At 58.7% G+C, this 21618-nt stretch overlaps 1 protein-coding gene across 1 annotated transcript; it reads right to left on the minus strand.

Moving 5' to 3' along the window:
- Window positions 1-5168: 5168 nt before the first annotated feature.
- Window positions 5169-16669, minus strand: CDX1 (caudal type homeobox 1). Its single transcript, XM_062587512.1, has 3 exons — window positions 16243-16669; window positions 5640-5785; window positions 5169-5375 (listed from the first exon to the last, which is right to left on the minus strand). Exons 1-3 carry the CDS (start codon window positions 16667-16669, stop codon window positions 5169-5171), a joined length of 780 nt encoding a protein of 259 aa, XP_062443496.1.
- Window positions 16670-21618: the final 4949 nt, after the last annotated feature.

Consider the following 21618-nt stretch of genomic DNA (forward strand, 5'->3'; position numbering starts at 1 on the left):
CAGTAATGCCATTAGCAGGCAAAGTGCCTCTACCAGAAGCTCCCAGCATCATTGTGGCCAGGTTGACACCGATTTTCCCTGTACCATGACCCTGGCCAGGTCAGAAATGACTTGTCCTCCTGCTGCCACAGGCTGTCCAAGGCTGGTCCTCAGCCCAGGGATGGAGGATGCTCAAAAGCCCACAGTCCCTCCTGTTCTTTGCTTTCCCCTAGACTATCTCCAGCCGAAGCCACTCTACCGCAGGGGTGTCTGTATTCTTTGCAAATACACACTTTGCTGCAACCTGACCCAAACTTGCCATCTCTGCATGTCCCAGGCTGCTTGGCTTAGGTCTGAGGCTGAGCTGCAGCACTGAGCCTGTGTGCACTGGGGAACCTGGACCGAGAGGCCTGAGGACACACGCCTGGTGTAAGAGCAGACCTCATCAACAGCTAACGGCACTTGTGCTACTACAGCCTTTTAAGCACTTCCAGAAACCTTTCCTGAAAGCAAAAGGATCCCAAGCATAAAGAGACATTTCTGCAAAAATCAAACACTGATTCTTTGAAGTGCAGCAGAGTTTGTACAGTGCGTGTGTTGGAAGCTCACATTTACCCAGATTTCCCGGTGGGAAAGGGGAAGGAGCAAACTATATAATGTAACAAACATCTCCTTTTCCCACCATTTCCTCAAAAACAGATGAGGAACTTTGCTCACAGAAAGGCAAGAACTTCCTCAACCCTTGCCCTGCCCCAGTAGGTTCCCAGCAGGCCCCTTTGGTTTTGTGGTTTCCTACCTCTCTGCTCCCTCTACTTATTTTCCCCTGACACTGGCCTGAAACAAGTGATAAAGCTACCCAGGTTGGATCCTTCTGGCCAACTTTTACCTATCCAGAGTCACCCATCGCTTCTCGCCTCTCCCTGGGAAAGCAGGGCCTGGAGCTGCTGGGTTGGCACAGGCAGATGAGGCCATCTCGGGCACTGTCCCAGCCTCACCCTCCTGCTCGGGGCCGGGGTGCCTTGTTTGCCTTTTGTGCCTGTTTGCTCTGAATCAGCCCTTTGCCTTTTTCCCTCGGGATCCGCCTGCCGAGCAGCGTCCCACTGCCACGCCACGGCACGGGGGGCAGAAACTGGTGTCAGCGTGTTGCAGCTGCCCCAGCCCTGCGTCACGGGGCTCAGACCGATCCCTGCACAAACAGCCCAGCCTTCCTGGGGCCGGTGTCAAGCCACTGTCTCCTTGTCTCCAGGGGAATATTTCCTGGCAGAGGGCTCCAAGTCTAAAGTTACCCCTGAAGGTGGTTTTTGATGCAGCCCCCAAAGGGATGCTCCATTTGTGGGCCTTTCCCCACTGTGGCTGGTGTTGCTCGGACAGTGGCACTGTCAGCCCCAATCACCCTTTTTTGGAAGGATGACGAGGGGCAGCCAGGGAACCCTATGCCAGCATCCAGGGTGCTCCAGCACCTTGTTTCAGCACCAGCAGTCTTGTGCCGCCCTGGACTGGCCCCTGGCCCCAGCTCCGAGGCAGCCCGAGGAGGGGGCTCCACTGCCCTGGAGGTGGAGGCAGCACCGATGCTGCCCCGGCCCAAGCGGGCAGTCACAGCCCAGCCCAGTTCAGCCTGCAGCCACGTACGAAAGCGAGCCTTTCGGCAGTCTTCAAGCAGTTTTCCTAGAAAGCTTTGCCCTCCCTGCTGCAATCCCTGGGACTTGAACTAGCCCCTTCCCTCCCCGGGGCCTGGAGCACGGGAGCCCAGGGGCGTTAGGGGCCTCAGCCTGTGCTCCCTGAGCACGCAGTGCCTGAAAACCAGCGTTGCCACGCTTCTTGCAGTCACTATCACAAGAGAAAGGTGCACACAGGCTGGGGAAAACTCCCTTTCCCACCCAGCGGCCCATTGGGGGCCCATGGGGCGGACACAGCCCACCGACATCCCAGCGTTATGGGCAAGGAGGTGCTGCCTGACAGCAAGATGAGCCCGTGCCCAGATCAGCTTCGCCAGACACGAGGAAGGCGACAACCGCCGCGGCGCTTGGGTTAGTCACTGCTGGGAAGCTTGCCATCTCGGAGGCTGCTGGCAGGCCGGCCGCGTTTTTGGCCACCTGTTGTGCATGGCCTTATTTTGATGATTATTTCAAAATTTCTGCAAGGAGTGGTGCACCCGGGTAGCAGGAGCTGGAGGGGAGCACAGAGCAAGGAACAAAAAGAAACCACGGGGGTTTGTTGGGGCCTGGGACCACCCAGCAGATCTCCTCCAGCCTGCCGTGCCCTCTGGGGCCGCAGCAATGCAGGAGCAACCGCTGCAGGTGGGAAAATGGGTGCTTGTCACCTGCCACAGGTGCAACCATTGGGGGAGATTTGGGCCAAAGAGCCTGAAGACAGCAGTGGGTGCGCAAGGGGGTCCCAAGGAGCTCACCCAGCCCCATCAAGATGATGGCTCAAGCAAGGCGGGGAGGACACGGGAGCCAGGAGGCAGCAGACGCACTTTGCCAGCCCAACCAAGGCATGCGCATGTGCGTGTGCATGTGTGTGTGAGTGAGTGTGTGTGCATGTGCTAGGGGAAGGGGTGGCTGGGTGTGTGGGCACATTTATTGCCTCTTCCCGCCACTGCCTGCTCCCTGTGCACACACAGGCGGCAGGAACCCAAGGGCACAGCCCGGGGCTGCCTGGACTTTTACCCTGCTGTGCAAACAGGCAGGCGCCTGATTAGGGGATCAGTTGGAATTTCAGCCTGTCAACGGCAGCCGGGAACCTCGCCAGGGCCGGCGGAGGAGCATCTTCCCTCCCCGTGCAACCGGCCGTCCTGCTGCTCCTCCCCGTGCCCCGCGCCCCATGCAAGGGAGCCCCGAGGCCGGTTCCAGTGTCACAGGAAGGAGGGCAGCTCCCTTTCAAGCACAGAGGGGCTTTGAGCAAGTCGTTGTAGGTGTTGGCGATGCTCAGGTTTAGGGATCACCACCCCATTCCCGGAGAGGGCAGATCCCCCCACTTGCTCTCCATCCCTATGTGGCAGGCACTTTGCAAATCCCAGCCAGTCCCCAGCACGGGGGCAGCACTGCACAGAAACGGTTTCCCTTGGCCTTGCCCAGCTCTGTTGGCAGCTGGCCCGTCCAGGCCATCCCTTTTCCCATCTTACCAACTCCGTTTTCTTTTCCTCCTCCTATTTCAGCTGCATGCGGCCCCACATCCCCAGTGGCATGTGCCAGTTCACCGGCAGCCTTGCCTCTGCTGTGGCGAGCACACAGATTCCCAGGGTGCAGCGATGGGTGCAGCCGCTATTGCAAGGTCAGGAGCAGCCCTTTGCTCTGCCCCTTTTTGCACTGCTACCTCAGCGTCCTGCCGCCACGCCACCATCTCCTCCACCCACAAGGCAGGAGGACTTTATCCTGCACCCGGTGTCCTTCCCGAGACATCTCCACCATCCTCCATACACACATCCTCGCCTTTCCCCAGCCAACGTCTGGCACATTATGGGACAGAAAGAGTAGTTTTAGTGTAGGGAATAGGGGCAGCTCCATGTTTGGTGCAAGCATAACAATGGCCAGGCTTGGCCCACCCAGACCCTCTCCCGCTCATTGGCTCTCCACATGGCCAGGCACCGATGCCAGCTGTGCCAGGCACTATCTCACATCCTCATTTTGTGTTTGCTCTTCTTGGACAAGAAGGATATTCAGCCTGTCAACAGCCATAAAATGAGATTAGAGGCTGGGAGGCACCAATGGGAGGCCGCCACGTCTATGGGGAACTGGCCTTGTTCTTTGGCCTCCACCAGCCCAGGCTCAACCCCACCTCTTCCTGGCTGCCCCCAGACATGTGGTGCCATGAGAAAGAGCTGGGACATGGTGGGACCACGCTGGGTTGCATCTCCCAGTGCCCCCAGCAGGAGAGAGGGGAGCACCACACATTGAAGGGTCTGTTTGCACTCTTCCCGGTGGAGATGGCTCTGCCAGGCAGGACCCAGCACCTGGGCTCATCCTCAGCTCACAAGTCCCGGAGCACCCAGGAGCATTGCTGCTGTGCAAGACCCGCGTCCAGCATCCGTCCCCAGGCGCTGCACAGCAGCCACAACAGCCTGAGCTGTGAGGAGGCGACAACAGAGCTGTGGCATGTGGGATTCCTGCTAGCTTTTATTTTTACCAATGCTTAAAAAATAAAAAGGAAAACCAATTCTGCTTTATATACACAAAAACTGAGCTGAAGTCCTGAGCCAATGCAACTGCTCATCCACACCACCAACCGCAGCCAGCAGTGGTGACCAAGGGAGGTGCCACCAGGAACATTCAGATGCGACAAGCACTGGAGAGGCCCCAGAGCAGGGTCCAGCCAGGTCCGTGCTGGAGCAGTGGCCCCCATACCTTGCTTTCTGCTCTCAGCTCTTGGCATGTCTCTATGTGGTGCTTCATGGATGCACTTCAGGTGCCATGCTGCAGCAGAACATAGTTGTTATCTCCATTGAGAGTAAGACTCCAGACCCAGAGCAGCACAGGTAAAACCTGGGAGCGCAGAAGGAGGGGTACTGTGGGGATGGCTGTAACGCATGGTGGAGACATGCATGGGGAACTTCCAAGAGCATGCTCCAGCTCAGCGTTATCAGTGTTGGTTTAAAGGAGAGCTCCAATTCTCCCTCATACAGCAGCACGCTTCTCTGTCTGCAGCCCCATCAGCCAAGGGTCATGCCTGACTCCCACCGTCTAACTCACTCTTCCTTTTGCACCCCCCTTTCTAGCATGGCAGATCCAGGAGACTACTTCAGCTCAAATTTATTTTGCCTTGGATCCAGCCAAGCCTTTTTTCTCATTCAATCTTGTTTGAACTGCCCCAAAAGCATCAGGCAGCTTGATCTCCAGGAGGACCACAAAGGAAACATCCTGTAAATTCCACCTGATGTGCTGCAGGAAAGTCTTCATCCACCACAACCTCACACCTCCAGCCAAGAACCCTCCTTCTTCTCTAATAACATTATGATCCCTCCTTGGGCTGTGGACACTGGAGGCCAGATCAGCATATGTTTCCTGCAGGAGAGCAATATTACCTAACCTATTGTTTTTTGCATGTAGGCAAGAGCCCACAAGTCCCTTGGGAAGGTCACGGTGCCACCTTGTCAAGCCTTGTGGGCTGCCCCATTGGTTCAGTCTGGCCCACTGGCCAGCATGGCTCTGCTGCATAGTGCTTATCCCTTGGTGTCTGCAGCTGCTGGAGGGTTAAGGCATGAATTCCTCCTTAATCGTCAGTGGAGAGGAGGAGACAAGGTTTGGGGCACTGCTGCTGCACAGGCCTCCGATGGGCCCTGGGGTGCCAACAGCTGGAGGTGTAGGTGTGGTGGTACTGGTGGGCTGGCTTTGCTGCTGCATTTTCTTTTTGTTTACCTTCCTCTCCTTCGCCCTCCGATTTTGAAACCAAATTTTCACCTGTAGGGAGAAATGGACAGTGATAGAGAGAAGGGGAGACAGCAGAGGGCGACAACCCTTGCATCACCCCTGGGAAGGGGGGAATATCCTGGGATTTAAAGAGAAGGACAAACTATGGGGCAAGATGGCCTTTACAGAGAGGACTGCAGCCCTCCCATTTCCCAGTCCAGTTTGCCTACAGACTTCCTTTTCCACCCAGGAAGGTGGTTTCCCACCAGGCTCAGCACGGTGAGGAGCCACCCGCTAGGGCAGCGCAGCACTGACCTGCCGTTCGGTGAGCCCCAGGGCAGCGGCCAGCTCTGCTTTGCGGCGGATGGTGATGTAGCGGCTGTAGTGAAATTCCTTCTCCAGCTCCAGGCGCTGGTGGTCTGTATAAACCACACGGTACTTGTCTTTCGTCCTGGTCTTGCCTGATGGAGACAGTGGAGTGGTGTTAGCCAGGAGGAGGCTGGAGGAACAGCAGGAGGGGTAGGAGCATCCCCAAGGCCATGGAGGAGCTGCATGAACCCACAGGGAGCTCAAGACACATGGCAATGCCCTGGGGACCAGCAGGCAAGAGAGGAGAGATGCTCCTTCTAATTACGTGGTGGCCCAGGAACATGACACACAGCATGGCAGGGTCTGATCTGCAGCACCAGCACTGCGCCATGAAGCCCCTCGGCAAAGCACCGTGGCGTGGGGCCACGCCTCAGACGACAACAACCTCAGACGAATGAGGATTTTTGTTTTCCAGGGAGTTTCAGCACCCTTTCGAGGAAGGCTGGCCATCCCTGGGAGTTTGCTAACAAAAATGTGGTGCTTTCCTCCACAGAATAGCCCTGAGGCAGCAAATAAACACAGCTGTGAATATTTGCTGTTCCACTCAAAATCACCAAACCCTGTTCCAGGGCATCAGGAGGGAAAGAGCCAGGTTTTCAGCTGAGCAGCCACTGTCCTTCCAACTGGGAATCTGGCCAGTTGACTGCCTGGAAGACATAGGACATCAGGCACGTTTGCCCATCTTTTCCTGAATTTCTGCCATGAAGAGTGATACTGCTGTTGGAAGGGGCAGGGTCAAGCCTCCAACAGCTCCACAGATCTCCCCAGGGCATGCACCAGTACAGACAGGGAGGCAGGATTTGGCCCTGTGTTTTGGCCCAGGAACTTTCTCTTGTTCTCAAGACAGAAACAGCAGTTTTTGCCCTCAGAGGCTCCAATAGGACTCTGGGGGGGGCCCTGCCCAAGCCATTCCAGCTCCAGCGCCTGCCAGGAGTCAGAGGAGGCATTAGTTCCCAGCGCAGACCATCCTGCTAACCACTAACCAAACAGCAGACCTGATTAACCTCACTCTTAGTCTGCTTCCCCAAGAAAACAAGATCTGTGCTCTCCACGCTTGCTGTCCTATTCATCTGCTCCTGCTAACAATTTGTTGGCAGATTGGCCAGTTTGGGCCAAATCTGATGGGCATTGAAAAGTTTCAGAGACCTTCTTAAGTTCTGACTAGCCAGGTGGAAGCAGGAGTTTGGGTGGCGCAGAGTGAAACTCCATTTCCACAGAGAGAGAGGGCAACATGGATTCAACCCTAGTTAGACATCAGAGAATCCCCACGTAGCGACACCTCCGCCCCCAACATGCAAATCCGCTTGTTTACCAGCCAACTTGATTTTATTTTTAAGCATTTTGGAAAGTGTTAGTAACATCGCAAGATGATCACTCAGAGACCCCGGAGTAATCACTCCACTGGAGCCCTGGACTCCAAGCTCAAAAGCAGCCCCAAGTGGGGCAGTGGCAGGGGCAAGCTGAAGCCACCTTGAAAGACTGAAGCCCAGCACAAGCCCTGCTCTCTGCACCCCCAGCCATCTCCTTCCTTGGGGATGCAGGGAATTTCCTGGAAAAAAAGGCAGCTGATTTTCTATTAACAACCAAGAGCAAGCAACGGGCTTCCTACTGCAGCTTGCCACCGAGCGCATGTAGGGATGTGCAAACGTTTGGCAGGCACCTAGGGCGGGCACTGCCCAGGAGGCCCTTCACCCTGCTGAGATGTGACCCCAGCATTCCCAGGCACGGAAGCAGCCACCCTGCAACAGGAGTCAGAGTACGATTTCCATGACTATATTACTCCTTCCCGGCCTGCGGTGCTCGGTGCTCACACGGGGTCGGTGCGCTGGGAGCAGGGTGATGCCAGGGTCGGCACGGCCTCCCAGATGTGGCGGTTCCCTGCTCCCAGGGTGGGAGGAGCACAGGGTCCCTGAGCAATTCCCAAATAGCACTGAGGCTTCCCTGTGGTCCTCGGAGGAGGGAAGGAGCTCAGCAAGGCTGTAACATGCCAGGAATAGAAACCAAATCACCCAGCACCAGGGCTGGACTTTAGCCACTCAATCGTGCGTAATGGATGCAATGAATTTAGTCATCACTTTTATCCCCTGATGGTAGACAAGAATCAAAACAAGTGGAGATCCCAGCTCATTTCAGAGCTCTTTGGAAGAGAGCATTTAGTCTCTCCTCACCATGGATGAGAGCAAACCTGCCTACAGTCACAGAGGGTGGCCATACAGGTATAAAGCAGGTGTATGAAGGGAATTTGCTTGGGCATGACATGTGTGTAGAGATGTCTGCAGGCAAGCAGCTGAGATGTGGTGATTTAGCACGCATGGGATTTCCCACAGCAGAGCCGTGCTTCGTGTCTCTGCCAGCAGCCGCCGAATGCGTCGTCTCAGCAACACGCTGCCATCAGCTCTTCCCTGCCAAAGGGGGATTTTTGCAAGGTTTTTTTCTTCCTGGGTTCCTGGGTCTGCTGTTTGATGTAAATAGGAGCTGGTGACTCAAAGCAAAACCAAGTGATAAGATGGGACAACCACGCCAGCAGCCCGGCCGGTGGGCAGCACCTCCACTACTCCCACGGGAGCTCTGCCTTTCGCACCACGGTGCTTCCACCTCTCACAGCTCCACAGGGTCTCCTGAAGAGCTCGTCGGCATAAGAAGGCCATCTGCATGCACACCTTGGAGTGACCCATGCCAAATTTGCAAATGTATCAGTTCCCAAGGAGTTACAAAATGAGTGAGATGCACCAGCTGAGGTTTGCACAGGGTTTAGCAACTCTATGAGAAACCATGCTCACTCGCTGTCTCTGCTCCAGGCTCAGGGACTCCTATAATTTTTCTCTTTTCTCATATAAATTTATCGTTTTAATTGCTTTAATATCTAAACCTTTTGAAAATGAAAAACTTCCTGAACAGATGATGCTTTAAAAATGGTCTTATTTCAAATAGTACTATTTGCATACCACAGCTTGGAGAAAAAAACAGTTGGAAAGAAACAAATTCACAGATAAGGTTAAAAAAAAACTAAAGAAAGGAGATGTGAATACCACATGCACCATGAATCTTAGCGGGAATTATTATTTGCTGCTCCAGCTGTAAATAGATCCATCACTGCTTCTTCTTTATTATTCCCTCTTCATCATTTGCCCTTGATGAATTCTCTTCTTTGTCTCAAGTCTTCCAGATTCCCAGTCGTGTTGGTGAGCCATCGCCATGTGCGCGGGGTGGATAGCCAGTCCCTCGCTGCTAAACATCAAGCAGCAAAGAGTCAAAGCACAGTGTTCACAAGCAAGCCAGAGATGGAAAGTTATTCATCTCGACTAATTGCTGGTTTCAGCTATGTTTGCTGAATTCAGGAATGTATTGTGGGTGATTCACAAGGAAAAAGAAAAGGATTTGCAAGAAATACTATTGACAATGAATAATTCAACTACCTTGAATATGAATGCTGAGTTGCACTTAACTCTCTCTTGGCGGCGGCCTTTTATGCCTCTGTGAAAGGAAATAGGGAACTTGGGACAAGCCACCCCTGCTCCTGGGGAAAGCCCTCCAGCTCCCCATGGGGCATGCAGACCAGCCAAGGCATGGAGCAACTCCTGGTGGCGCTGGCACTGACTTGTCCTCTCCAAGAGAAAGCAAGAAACTCCAGATGTGATGAACCTGCCTCAAAGTACCAGCATGGAGGGTGCCACGGGTCTGGTGAAACCAGCTCTGCCAGCCCTGGCACAAGTGTGCGTAATTGGGGGTGCAGCTCTGATTTTCCCTATGAAGTCTTGAGTTTACTGCAGATCTTGCAAGGCAAAACGTCATCCCCTCATGCAAGAGAACCTCCTGCATGGCAGAAGGGACGATGAACCTCCTGGCTATGCCCCAGCTCCACGAGGTGCCACAGCACCTTTGCTTGCCACAGCCCATTGCAGATGAAACCTGCCTTCCTTGCAGCGGGGATGCTATCCCCTTCAAATCCCTTCTATACATTTCAGCTCCCTCCCTCTTGTCCCCAAAAGACCAAGCAGATAACCTGCTCGGGCACCTGAAGCAAGCCACTCATGAGGCCAGCGGGGAGGATTTTGGCTTTGGGATCAGGGAAGGGCCAATGGCTGTGTGGGGAGAGGGTATCATTCCCATCGTTAATGTATAACCCTAATAGCACTCACCTTAGCCATGATTAGATAAGGGAATAGCTTTAATGTGCTGTACAAACCCCAAAGGACGCACTCCTGAGTGTGTATGTACACTCACACACACACCCCGCAGGCACTGGGGTCCTGCTGCCTCTCCGCCATCTGCTTCCCACGGCCCCATGGCCCTGTAACCACCTGAGGATCAGCCCTGTGGCAGCCCCTGGGCTGGCCCCATAGCAGCCTCCCCTGGAGACGGGGCCGTGCTGCAGAGCCTGCGGGCCCCTGCTGCTGGGGTATCCCCAGCAGGCACTGGCTGCGCTTGGGCCATGCGGCCCGGCAAGGAAAGGGGCCAGCGGAGAGGAGCGCAAACCCACACGCTTTTTTAAAGGCATTTTTATTTCGCAGTTCAAAAGCCGTGCTTGGAGCAATGTAACCCCAGAGCTGGCCGGCTTTGCAGTGGCAAGGGAGCCTGGGTGCACGGGGTGTTCGCGTGGCACGGACAGGCTGCAGGCACGCACCGGGAGATGCATTCAACAGGCACTGTTTGCATATCCTCGTCTGCCCATCTGTCTGCACCACGTGCCTATTTCCAGATTATCAAATGGCACTATGATATTTTAATATTGAAAAGAATTATGTATAAAAGCACCATTGCCAGTGAGCATCAAAGGAAGAACCTCCCTGTGCTGGGGTCATGTTGCAGTAAGACGGAGCAAGGCTGTTGGGGTTAGATCCCCCAGCTGAGTGCTTTTAGTTCACGATAAAACTGCTTTCTTCTGAATGAGTATCCAAAGAAGATAAACTTCTTGCACCCCAGAGTAAGAAGAGCTGCTACATCAGGATTTGCTGTCCCTCTCCAGGAAGACCTTCAGTGAAATCTTCCGTCTGCCCAACACAGGTTAGTCAATGTTATGGAGGGAGAGGCAGCTTTGAACCAGAGAAGATTCCAGAGTCAGAGCTGTGGGTTGCAATCCCTGGCATGACTCCCCGTCATGGTCCTTGTACAGCTCCACGGGGGTAAACCTCCTGCTGCTGCCAGGAGCAAAGAGAGAGGCAACTGCCCCATGACAGAGACTCCAGTTCCAGGTGACAATGGGTCTTCTCATAGGACTTGGAAGCTTCTAGGCTTGCTGGAGTCAACCTCCTGTGACAGCCAGATGTGCTCCAGCCACTTCTGGGTGGCTGGGCTGATGCTCCCTCTGCTGATAGAAGGCAACCATGGCTGCCCCTGCAGTAGCACCTGGCCAGGGACGGCCCAGTCAATGGCACACTACTTCCATCACAAGCCCACCAAGCCACCCCATGAGACCTCATCCCTCCCACACGCTCTGCTCTGGGCCATGCGCCAGGCTGCTTAGCCCCTGTCGTGTGCCATCAGGCTTGGGGAATGCACCACGGCCTCTCACATGCCCAAAGGATCCCAGTCCCAGATGGACTGTGCCAGGCAGGGAGACGAACTCGTACTCTGGAGCTGGGAACCAGCAGGGCAGGGTGTCCACCAGCCTTCCCGTTCCCCTGGATGGTTCAATGTCCTATTTTTTTTCTCTGCCCCAGAGGTAATGGATGAAGGCAGCATAGGGGACAGAGGCCATGCAGCTGTCAGTGAGAAATGAGCCCCATCAGAGGGCAATCCATCTCTGTGTGATTGCTGTCTGAGATCACTTCTCTGCAAACGACAGCGTCAGATTCAGACAGCTGCCAGGTACGTACAACGGGTTAGGAGGAACCATCCTTTCCCACCCCGTGTACATATTGAACTTCTCTATTTGCATGGGAAAGAGGGAGGAGCTGCTGAACAACTGCGCACCCCGAGGACCCCATCAACGCTCCCCGGCACATGGTCCCTGCCAGAGAAACAGGCCGTTTCAGAGCCAGGCGCACTTATGGCAAGCCCCATACATGCCCCAGATGCCCCCTCTCACGAGGGCCGGGGGCTCCTCCAGCACCCCAACAATCCCCAGCACCTCCAGCACAGCTCCCCAGGAAGCCCGTGGTGCTGCTGACAGCCCAGTCTGTGCATTTCTGCCTGGTACCAAAGACGCCCAAGGAAACAGCAATAAACCACACTGGCAATAAAACCCAGTTTGGCTTGAAATACCGTCTCCTGAAAATGCTTCGCCTTTACAAAACTGTGCCATAGATCCTGATGGCTTTATAGCTTCCTACATGCAGGGACTGGAGCTCTGCGTTTCCCAAAAGCCCAGTGATTTCACTATTGATAGGAACGCACACAGCATGTAGGTGAGGGGGCTGGGGGCAGCGGGAGGGCAGAAAGGGGAACGTGGCGCAGGGCTCGGCGCCCCACCGCAGCCGCCCGGCTGCCCAGGCAGGCCTGCCAGCAGGAAGCAGCAGGAAACGCTGCTGCGCTTCTCCGGCGGCGCAGAGCCGGATCCGGAGGGCGCAGACCGGTGCGAGGGAGCGCGGGCTGGCCCCGGCAGCCGGCTGCTGGCGTAGGTCCCCGCTTCCCCTGTCACAGCCCCTCTGGGGCTTGGCCTGTGGCTGCCGCGCTCCCGCTGACCTCCTTGCCATCTTCTCGCCTTGGCATTGCAATACAAGTCCAATTCCCTGCCCAGTCGTCCCACAGGAGCATCCCGGGGGCTGCACAGGGAAGGATCTGGCCCCTTATCCCTGCAATCGCAAAGCTAACAGTGCTGGAGCAGGCGTCCTTGAAGGTCCCCCGCAGGCAACATCTGCCATTGGCCAGTGGTTTTAAGTGTCCCTTCACTAATCCCAAGGTATTAGCCAGCCAAGCCCATCACGTAGGTACCTCCGGTGCTCCAGGGAAGCCCTTTTTGCACAAGGAAAGCCAATTCTAGGAAAGCCCGAAAAGCCTGTACCTTGGCCAGCAGGCCTAGCCACTCTACAAATCCCACCAGAGGCCAGGAGCAGGTGGTGGGTTAATAATTTAAGGGGAGCAGACCGATGGGGAGAAGACCCACGCCGGGGCATGCGGGTGGCTAGCTCCCAGCAAGCTAGCCAGGAAAAGGCTTTTGGAGGGAGTGACGGCGTCGGCACCCGCCGGGAGCACCCAGCCACGCGGGCTGCTCTTCAGCCCTACCCCGGCCCATCATGGGGGGTTTATTGCTCCCTGCAGCTTTCAAGGCACATATTAGAGCAGAAAAAAATTATAGCCGAGAGCAGCCGAAGGCAGCCGGGCCATGGTGCCTCTCGCCAGCGGCGCCGCTCCCCCCGCGCGCTCGCTGGCGGTACCGAGCGGCGCGGGCTGGCTCCCCGGGCTACCCGGACGCCGGCCCTGCGGCCGTATCTTGCCCTTTACATAACTAACGAGCCCGGGGTGAATTTCAAAGTTCAGGGAGCTGCCGTTTCCCGCGGCCTCACTGAGCTTTTTATAGAGCCGGGGTGCAATTCGCAAGGAAGTTTGCAAATAATTGTGAACGAGGAGGAAGCGTGAGGCTTTGACACTCAGCTCACGAAGATTTTATGAGCGGAGGAAGAGGTGACGTTTGAGAGCGGAGCGAACCCGGGGGACGGCTTCTTTGGGCTCGGGTCTCTCAATTCCTCGTTTCCACCCACCAGCCCTCCGGCGACGCAGGTCCGTTTTGCTGTAGGGTTTTGCTGGTTGTGTTTTTCTTTTTCTTTTTTTTTTCTTTCTCCCACAGCTGATAGCTCCGCCGGGTGACGCGCACATGTATTTAGCAACAGGTATATAAAATCATCACTAATAAAGCCTGGTTCTGCGGTGACTCACTAGGAGACTTCCCATTGATTTTCCTTGGGTTCTGGCTTAGATCTGCAGAAACCCTCAATGCCCTCATTTTCCCTGCGAAAAAGATTTCTCTTACTGGGGCCCAGCTCTTTCCCCAAAGCTTTCAGACAACATGCAATAGCTGTTTATTCAAGGAAAGACAGAGAAGGATCCTCGATTTACAGCCCTCTGAAGCACTATGATTTATAGCATTCATAATGAAACTGTTGATATTTATAGTGAAAAAGCCCATGCATTAATTTCCTATTCCTGCTGCGGAGAGGGAGGTAGTCAATCAATGCAGCCTGATTCATGTCCAGCTTATTGATTTCAATAACACAATTCATTTAGGAATTTTGCTCTTATCTATGTCAAACCTGTCTCTGCCCTGCTCGCTTTTAGCTTCATGCAGAAAGTGTCTGAAGCGTTTGCAGCTTTTTTTTTTTTTTTTTTTTTTTGTTGTTGTTGTTGTTGTTGTTATTTTAAGGAGGGCCCTGGAAAATGCGTGGGACTGTAATTCCTCAGAGGTCCTGAGGCTGGGGCGGGGGAGGGGGGGGGAGGCGTTTGGCAGAAACGGCCCATCAAACCCAAGGGGAATTTCGCTGCCGATCGGGCAAAGCCGGGCCGTGTCCCACCATCCCCCGGCGCGCGGTCCCGCCGCGGCCGAATCCTGCCGCCGTCCCGGAGGCTCCTCGGCCCCGAAGGCGCCCGAGCAGCGCCGGGCCGGGACCGGGCGCGTGGCCGCAGCACGGACGGCGCGAGCGGGGGCTCGGCAGAGCACGGCCGCCCGCCCGCCCCGCGCTCCCCGGCCCCTCGGCCGCGAGAGCGGACAGCGCCTGATTTATTTGCCCCTTTGTATTCGTTTAATCTGAGAGCCGCAAGCGGCGCAGCTAATGGCCTTTTTCTCACGATTCAATCAAGCCGACCGTCACGTAACCCGACCAGAGGCGCTTGCAAGCGCCTGCTCTGCCTCAGTCCCGCCGCCGCCTGTAAAACCCTTCCCCGGATCCAGAGGCGCGGGCCGATGTTTTTCTCCTGGGCGGAGGGGCAGCCCTACCCGGCCCGCAGCAGCTCCCGGGAAGGCGCTGCCGGGCGGCCCCGAGAAACGCGCCCTCCAGCCGGGGAGCTGGGGACGGCGGAGCCGCGCGGGCCGCCGCCGGGCGCTTGCGGGGGACATGAAAGGACGTTTTCGGGGCAGGACACAAAGGGGCAGCCGGAGCCCCCCGCACCTCACCTCCGCACCTCGCTGCCAAAGGAGCCGGCGCCATCTCCATGACAAAGCGAAGCCCTTGTCAGTTTGGGCTGGCCCCAAGGGCGGACCTGCCCGCCGCCTTTGAAGTGGGCAGCGGGGCTGGCGCGGCGCGGGCGGGGGGCTCTGGTGGCCCAGACACTTCCACTCCCCCCCCCCCAGGTCAGGAGTTCATCGGGGACAGGACCTGGGGCACAGAGAGGACAGGAGCCTGAGGACCTGGGGGACAGCGGGGACAGGACCCGGGGGACAGCGGGGACAGCATCCGGGGGAACAGCAGGGCAAGACCTGGAGGACACTGAGGACAGGACCTGGGGGACAGTGGGGCGAGAGCCTTGGAGACAGCAGGGACAGGACCTAGGGGACAACAGGGACAGTAGGGGGGACAGTGGGGCAGGACCTGGGGGACAGTAGGCCACAGGCGGCATGGCAGCAAGCGCCAGAGCGGGGACACCGCCCTGCGCCCCGCGAGCCCGCTCACACCCGCACACGGCGTGCAGCACATGCACAGAGAGCAGGCACCCACCCTGTACCGGGCACGTTCCCCAAAGCCAGCCACCTTGCACGCCCACCTTGCACGTGGCACACCCTGCCCCGGGCACGCCGAACCCACACACGCGTTCGGGACGCGGCGCCTTCCTCGAACGTGGGGTGCCTTGTGCACACACGTGCAGCACCAGGCACCTTCCCCAAGCGTGCAGCGCCTCACGCACACACACACGGTCCCCCAGGCGCCGTCCCTGACACATGCACTACGTGTGGCACCTCATACACACACAACGCATAACACCCCCAACACGCGCTGCGTGCAACGCCGTACACACGTACATGTGCAGTGCAACCAGCACCTTCCCCCCACGCGTGTGCACCTGGCACCTTCCCCACACACGTCCATGCACACTTCACAGTGTGCACGGGCAGGCACCACACGCACCGCAGAAGGCCCCTTTCCTGCGCACCCGTGCACCCGCCGCGGGTGCCCACCTGCACTGGCACGCTGCACCCCCTGCGCACAGCGCCTGTCCCCCCGGCTCTCTGTGGCCCCCGCCCCAGGCAGGCGGCCTCCCCACGGCTCCTGCGCTCGGCCGCAAGCCCTGCACGTGCGGGACCCCCCGTCCAGCACCCGCTTGGGGCTGGCAGGGCGTCCCCAGCGCGGGCGATGGTGCCATGGGGTGGTCTTCCAACCAGAAACCAAGCACTAAACCCAGCAGGCAGCGGCGTGGGAAGATGGGGCAATCCGCAGGCTGCTATCCCCGGAAAAGTCCTCCGTGCCCACCCTCGCCTTGTGCAGCCCCGCTGCCCTGGCCCCACGGCTCTCCCCGGTGGGATCCCTCTGGCTTTTGGCCTGGACGAGGAGCCAAAGAGAGGGGACGCCCAGCCCCAGGTGCCCCCCCTTGACCCCCGGGCATATCCGGCCCTGTGGGACTTCAGCATGGGGCAGCTGTATGCGGAGGAAGGAGCTGGGCTGTGGGGACGGGGGGGACTTACCAGTGCTGCTGGTGCTGGGAATACTGCGCCGCATCCATTCGTAAGGGGTGCGCCTCTGGGAAGTGGGGGAGAGCTGGGGCACCGCGCTGCTCATGGGCGGCGGCAGCAGTCCCGAGCCCGGCGGCTGCATGGGGTTAAAATCCGGGGGGCTGAATCCAAACTGCCCCGGGGCAGCGGCGGACGAGGCGGCGGCGGTCCCATACGAATGCCAGTCCTCCTTGGCGGGGGTGTAGGGAGAGCCCCAGGCCCCCGCGGGCTGCCCGTGGTGCGGGTCGCTGTTAATCCCCGGCACGTGGTGGTAGCCGGCAAAGTCCGAGTACTGGGGCGGCCCCGGCACATAATTCTGGGGGTTCAGGTTGAGGCTGGGGTGCCGGACCGAGCTGGGATACATGTTGGCGTCCTTATCCAGAAGATAACCTACATACATCTTGGGCGCCCGGCCCCGCGCGCATGCTGCGCCGCCGGCTGGGGACCCGGCTTGGCGGCGAGGCGGCCACCCCTCCGTCCGTCCGCCCGTCCGTCCGCCCGCCTGCCCCGCGCTCACCTGGGCGCCTTGGGGAGCTGTGTCCCGCAGGCCAGGCGCCTCCCTGCCCCGAGGCTTTTATTGGGCCCAACCTCTCGCAGCATTTGCATTGAAAGGCAGGTTTGCATTTCAAAGTGCAGGAACCCCGGCGGCAGCAGAGCGGCAGCGGGGCGCATTCGGACCTCCCCGACCCGCGACGGGGGTGACGGGCAGCTCCGGGGGACGCCGCCGAGCGGGTGTCCCGGGTCACCGGCTCGGTCCCTTCATGCTGCCCGGCTCTGGGGACACCAGCAGGTCTCTGGGGCTGCCCACGAGGACTCCCTGGGGGAGCCTGCGAGGCTTCTGGGGCCAGCTGTACCCCAGGAGCAGCCTGGCCATGGGGAGCTCGGCTGAGCTGCCGTATTAAAGCCCAGCTGGGGACAGGGGACCAGCTGGGCTGCGCCTGGTGTCGGGCCCGTCGCCCACGTTGGGGGCGCCGAGACCTCGTGCTGGGATGGCGCTTTCCCGCGCCTGGTGGCAGCATCCCCCCAATCCAGATACGGGAAGGGGACGGTGCCAGGTCCCATGGGACCCCACACAGTGAGATAACCCAGGGACAAACCCTGAGCCAGCAGCCCCCTCTAGCCCCAAAAGCAAAGCCCGGCCCTGAGAGCAGGACAGACGGACAGAGAGAGCCGGCTGCGCACAGGCCCCAGAACTCAGCCTCCCAGCCTGGCCCAGCCTGTGTCCTGCAAGGGGGCAAGGAAAAGGAAACCCATTAAATGCAAAGTGGAGCTGGGGAGCAGCCCCTGGAGTTGGGGAGCAGCCCTGTCCCTGGGAAGCACCTCCAGCCGGGATACTGCCCAAACACTCCTCCCCCCCTGCAGCGTCCCGCTTGGGCTGCTGCTGGCCCCACCGCACGGCCCTGGTTTTTCCTGCCCAAAGCACGAGCTGGCAGAGGCTGCCGGGAGGATGCTCGTGTCCTCTCCGAGGCCACCTCTCCTCGTTTCTCTGCAACGGGCACCTCCCCTGTTCGACACAGGCTTCGCCCTCCCAGGATAGAAGCAGCCTGGAATTTGGTAACAGGAAGAGAAGCGGAAAGAAGACAAATGTACAGAGCTTCCCCTGATCACAGCGATGAACCTGGGAGCTGCTTTCCACATGGAGACAACTCTTGGGTTTGTGGGGGCAAACAGAAAATGATTGCAAAACCCGCAGAGCCTCCCTAATCCGAGGAGCTTGGTGCATTTTGTACACAACCATTTCTCGCCTTTTTATTCCCCCCTGCTGCTGGTGGCATGGACGGCCGAGCCAGCCGGCGGGCTGGGGCCTCCTGCTCGCACCTGAGCTGCTCCTCCCCGCCGTAGGAGCTACGGGGCCGCGGCCACCACAAGCAGTGCTGTGGACAGATGGAGGGAGACAGAAAACACCCCCGGGGCGGTGGTGCTGGCAGAGGCACCGGCACCTTGCAAACCCCGTCCGTAGCTTGGCCGGGCACCGTGACAGCCCGCGGTACGGGGCGGTGGAGGGCGCCGAGGAGATGGCTGGGCCATAAAGATCCGCCGATGATAACTTCCCTCTTTTCCTCTTCTTCTGCTTGTTTATTAGCAGCAGGGATTGTGTTTGGCACGGTTTATGCTGGGGAGCAGCCAGGCGAGGAGCCCTTCACAGGCCGGGTGGTCCGTGCGCCGCTGGCGTCCCCCTCGCAGCCGGCTGCCCTGGCTCCGCGCCGGGCGGTGCTCGGCTGAGGCTCGTTCCCATGCCCAAGCCCGCGCGGTGTCGCTGCCCTCCACAGCCCAGCTGGCCCTGAAAAGAGCCGGTCACACATGGCCCTGACTAAAGAGCTTTTCCGAAGAGCATCCTCGCAGCTGGGCAGGGCTAGAGGCCCCAAGCCCTAATTCTCCAGGGCAGGGGCTGCTTTGCCAGGACCAAGAGCCCCTCGGTTTTCCAGCTGGGAAGGGTGAGAGCCGGCTATACCTTCTCGCCCACCCTGGAGACCTCCAAGACTCAAAGCCAGCCTGGGGAACCCCTTAGCCCTGACAATTCCTGGGACCGGAGATTCCTGGGACTGGAGGAAGCCGAGAAGATGCAGCTTTCCCGGGCTCTCCCCAGGGCTCAGCATTGCTATCCATGAGCGAGTGATGCCACCTCCTGGAAGCAGGAGGGCCAGGGAGAGGAGGGCTGGGAGGTCCCCAGGGCCGGGCTGGCATGCCACGTGGAGCAGGCTTGCAAAGGGGCTGCAGCCCCGAACAGTGCGCAGGCTGCGGGGTCAGCAGCGCGATGGCGGGGGCACACGGAGGAGGCATCCACACCGGCAAACCATGCCCAACTCAACCCAGCTCCCATGGGACCAAAAGACACCCAGCTGGGATGGCAGATGGGGTGTCTGACCTCCATGGGGCTCAGCTAGATGGAGCCATCAAGGACTGAGCACTCTCCCTCAGCTTTGAGACAGGGTTTGATTAAAAGCAGGGAAAAGCAATAAATCTATGTGGTCCCAGTCCTGAAAGCACCAGCCCTGCCCACCCAAGGCATCACAGGTGACACAGGGCTGCATCCCATCCCTGCAGGTCCACCAGCACGTGTGCTGGGTTACCAAAAATGCATTCAAAAGCTTTCTTTCTCCCTACAAGTGGTGTCCCTTGCTCATGCTGGCAGCCGGCTCTCCTGCGCTCCCCCGAGCCCACTGCCCCGGCTGCTCCCCAGCTGCCCTCGTGGTCCTGCAGCCAGGGCTGGCGCCTGTCACCATCCTGCCCATCGCCCTGACTCTCAGGCCTGGAGCTAAGTAGAAACACTTGCTTCCTCGAGGGAAAATTCGGGAAGCCTTCACGTAGGCAGAGAGCTGAGCACATGCTGGTGGCCGGAGCAGCAGCTGAGCCCCGGGCTGGGGGACCCACTTTCTCTCCCCCCGGCTCCTTGCCCTGTGCTCCTGCTTGCCCCAGGCCACGGGCCGGCAGGTTTTGCAACGTGGCACCTGCACATCAGGGTGACGTTACGGGGTGCTGCTCTCCAGGGAGCCAGGCATGGGCCGGGGTAGCCCCAAATCACCATGCTCCCGGCATCGCTGCACAGCCCCTGTCCCAGGGCCTGGTGCATCCACCAGCCCCAAGAGGTCAGAAACAGCCTTCCTGGCACAACGCAAGAGCCGCCAATCCGGGGAGCAGCTGCAAGGGGGCCCTGGGGGCAGTGACACGCGCTGGCACGTCTCGCTGCTGCACGGCGGATGCCGGGCCCCCAGTCCGGCCGGTCTAGTGGGTGCGATTCGCTCTGCACCAACACAGGACCAGGCGTTTGCCATGCTGCTGCATGGGTGCTGAGTGCCACTGACCCGACGGCAACACCTCGGTGGGGAGAGCGAGCCCACGCAGGGGGGGACGCGGGGTCCCGGGGGCGGCCGGGGCCGGGGCGAGTGCGGTATTTCAGGCCCTGCAGGCGCTGCGCAAGCAGAGGGTTAACACTTCCCACGTTAAGTGGCTGCAGATGTGTGGGAAAGTCTGGGGCGACCGGACGGCACCGCTATTAGTATTCACCCAAGAGCCTGCTGCCGCCTCCCAGGGCTCGGCCAAGCACATTTAATACCAAGGCCTGTAGCGGGGGTTAGGAAGAGTGCGTGGGATGGGGCAGAAAGGCCCCGAGCTGGGGAAAAGACGCTGGGCCAGTATCATCCCTGCTGCTGGCTAACGCGGCTGCGTCCGAGCGAGCGCCTGGCTCCTCCGGGACGGGCCATCTCCCGCAGCGGGCACAGCACCGCCACACGAATCCACGTTGCATCCCCACGGCATGGCGCTCCAGGCCGACACTGCCCGGAGAGCCTGGGAACGGCCCTTCGTCCATCCGGCACTGCAGGACGCACGAGGCAGGGGAGCTCCCCGGCACTTCGAGCTTTGCCCAGCACTTTCTGTCCCTGGCCCTTTCTCCCGGCATGCCGGGCACTGCTGCCACCCTCTGCCAGCCTGACAAAGCCCCTGGGCAGTGGGGCCCTGCAGGGTGTAGCCATTCCTCCAGGGGAAAGCTTTGGAAAAGGCTGGAGGAACTCTCCGTGCTGTTCTCCCAAGAGCTCGATCCAGCTGGGAGCAAGCGCCGGCAGTTCTCATGATCAATGGCCTGCGCAGATGTTATTCTGTGCTCCCCAGCACCAGTCACCTCTCTCTTGTGGTCTGAGGTTCAACACCACATCAGAGCGATGCGCAAATTCCCGGGCCGACTTTCCACCAAGGGAAGCTTGGAGGAATTGCAGCCCAGGGGGAATCTGGCCCTGTTGCTGCCTGCAGAGGAGCGGGAGAGGCTGAGCTCTGCCTCGTCTTTCTCACCTGCTGGCACACAGGGCCCCATCACCAACTCCAGCACATCCTTTCTCACCATCGTGTTCCTGGGGCACTGGGGGGAGAATGGCTCTTCTCCACCTCAGACCCAAGCTTTTCCCAGGGTCCCAGATCCACCTCAGATGGGAGCAGGAGGTTGGGATGCAGTTTTGATGCCAATGTTGCCAGCACAGTGCAGTTCAAATACCCTGGAGTGTCCGGAGTGTCCCTATCTCAGTGGTGGCTTCATGCACTAGAATAACCCCGCCACACCTCCTCGAGCCCCTGTTAGCTCTCTTGCCACTTCTTTGGGCTTGCCAGAGGCTGGAAACCTCAGCTGAGAGGGGCTCTGGCAGCCCACACTGCAGCTGTCCCAGCCCCAAGGGGATCGCTAAGTCCTGCAAGTGCCAGGAGCCAAAAATAGAGGTGAGCAAAGAAGGGGGGATGAAGCAGAGGTAGACGAGCTGCTCCCCTCCGCCCACGCGCCTGCATGCAGTGTCCCTGCGGTGCTGGCGCTTCCTCCGAGCTGGCCTTTCCCAGGAGCTGCTTTAACCCCTGTGCGCTCTATTCCCA

This window comes from Rhea pennata, chromosome 14 (assembly GCF_028389875.1).
Source record: "Rhea pennata isolate bPtePen1 chromosome 14, bPtePen1.pri, whole genome shotgun sequence".
In the NCBI taxonomy this organism is placed as follows: domain Eukaryota; kingdom Metazoa; phylum Chordata; class Aves; order Rheiformes; family Rheidae; genus Rhea; species Rhea pennata.

Coding starts and splice junctions, on each gene's coding strand:
- CDX1 (XM_062587512.1), bottom strand. CDS start 16,669: ATGTATGTAGGTTATCTTCTGGATAAGGACGCCAACATGTATCCCAGC. Junction 5,786..16,242: donor TCCCAGCACCAGCAGCACTG/GTAAGTCCCCCC, acceptor TGTCTCCATCAG/GCAAGACCAGGACGAAAGAC. Junction 5,376..5,639: donor TGGGGCTCACCGAACGGCAG/GTCAGTGCTGCG, acceptor TTCTCCCTACAG/GTGAAAATTTGGTTTCAAAA.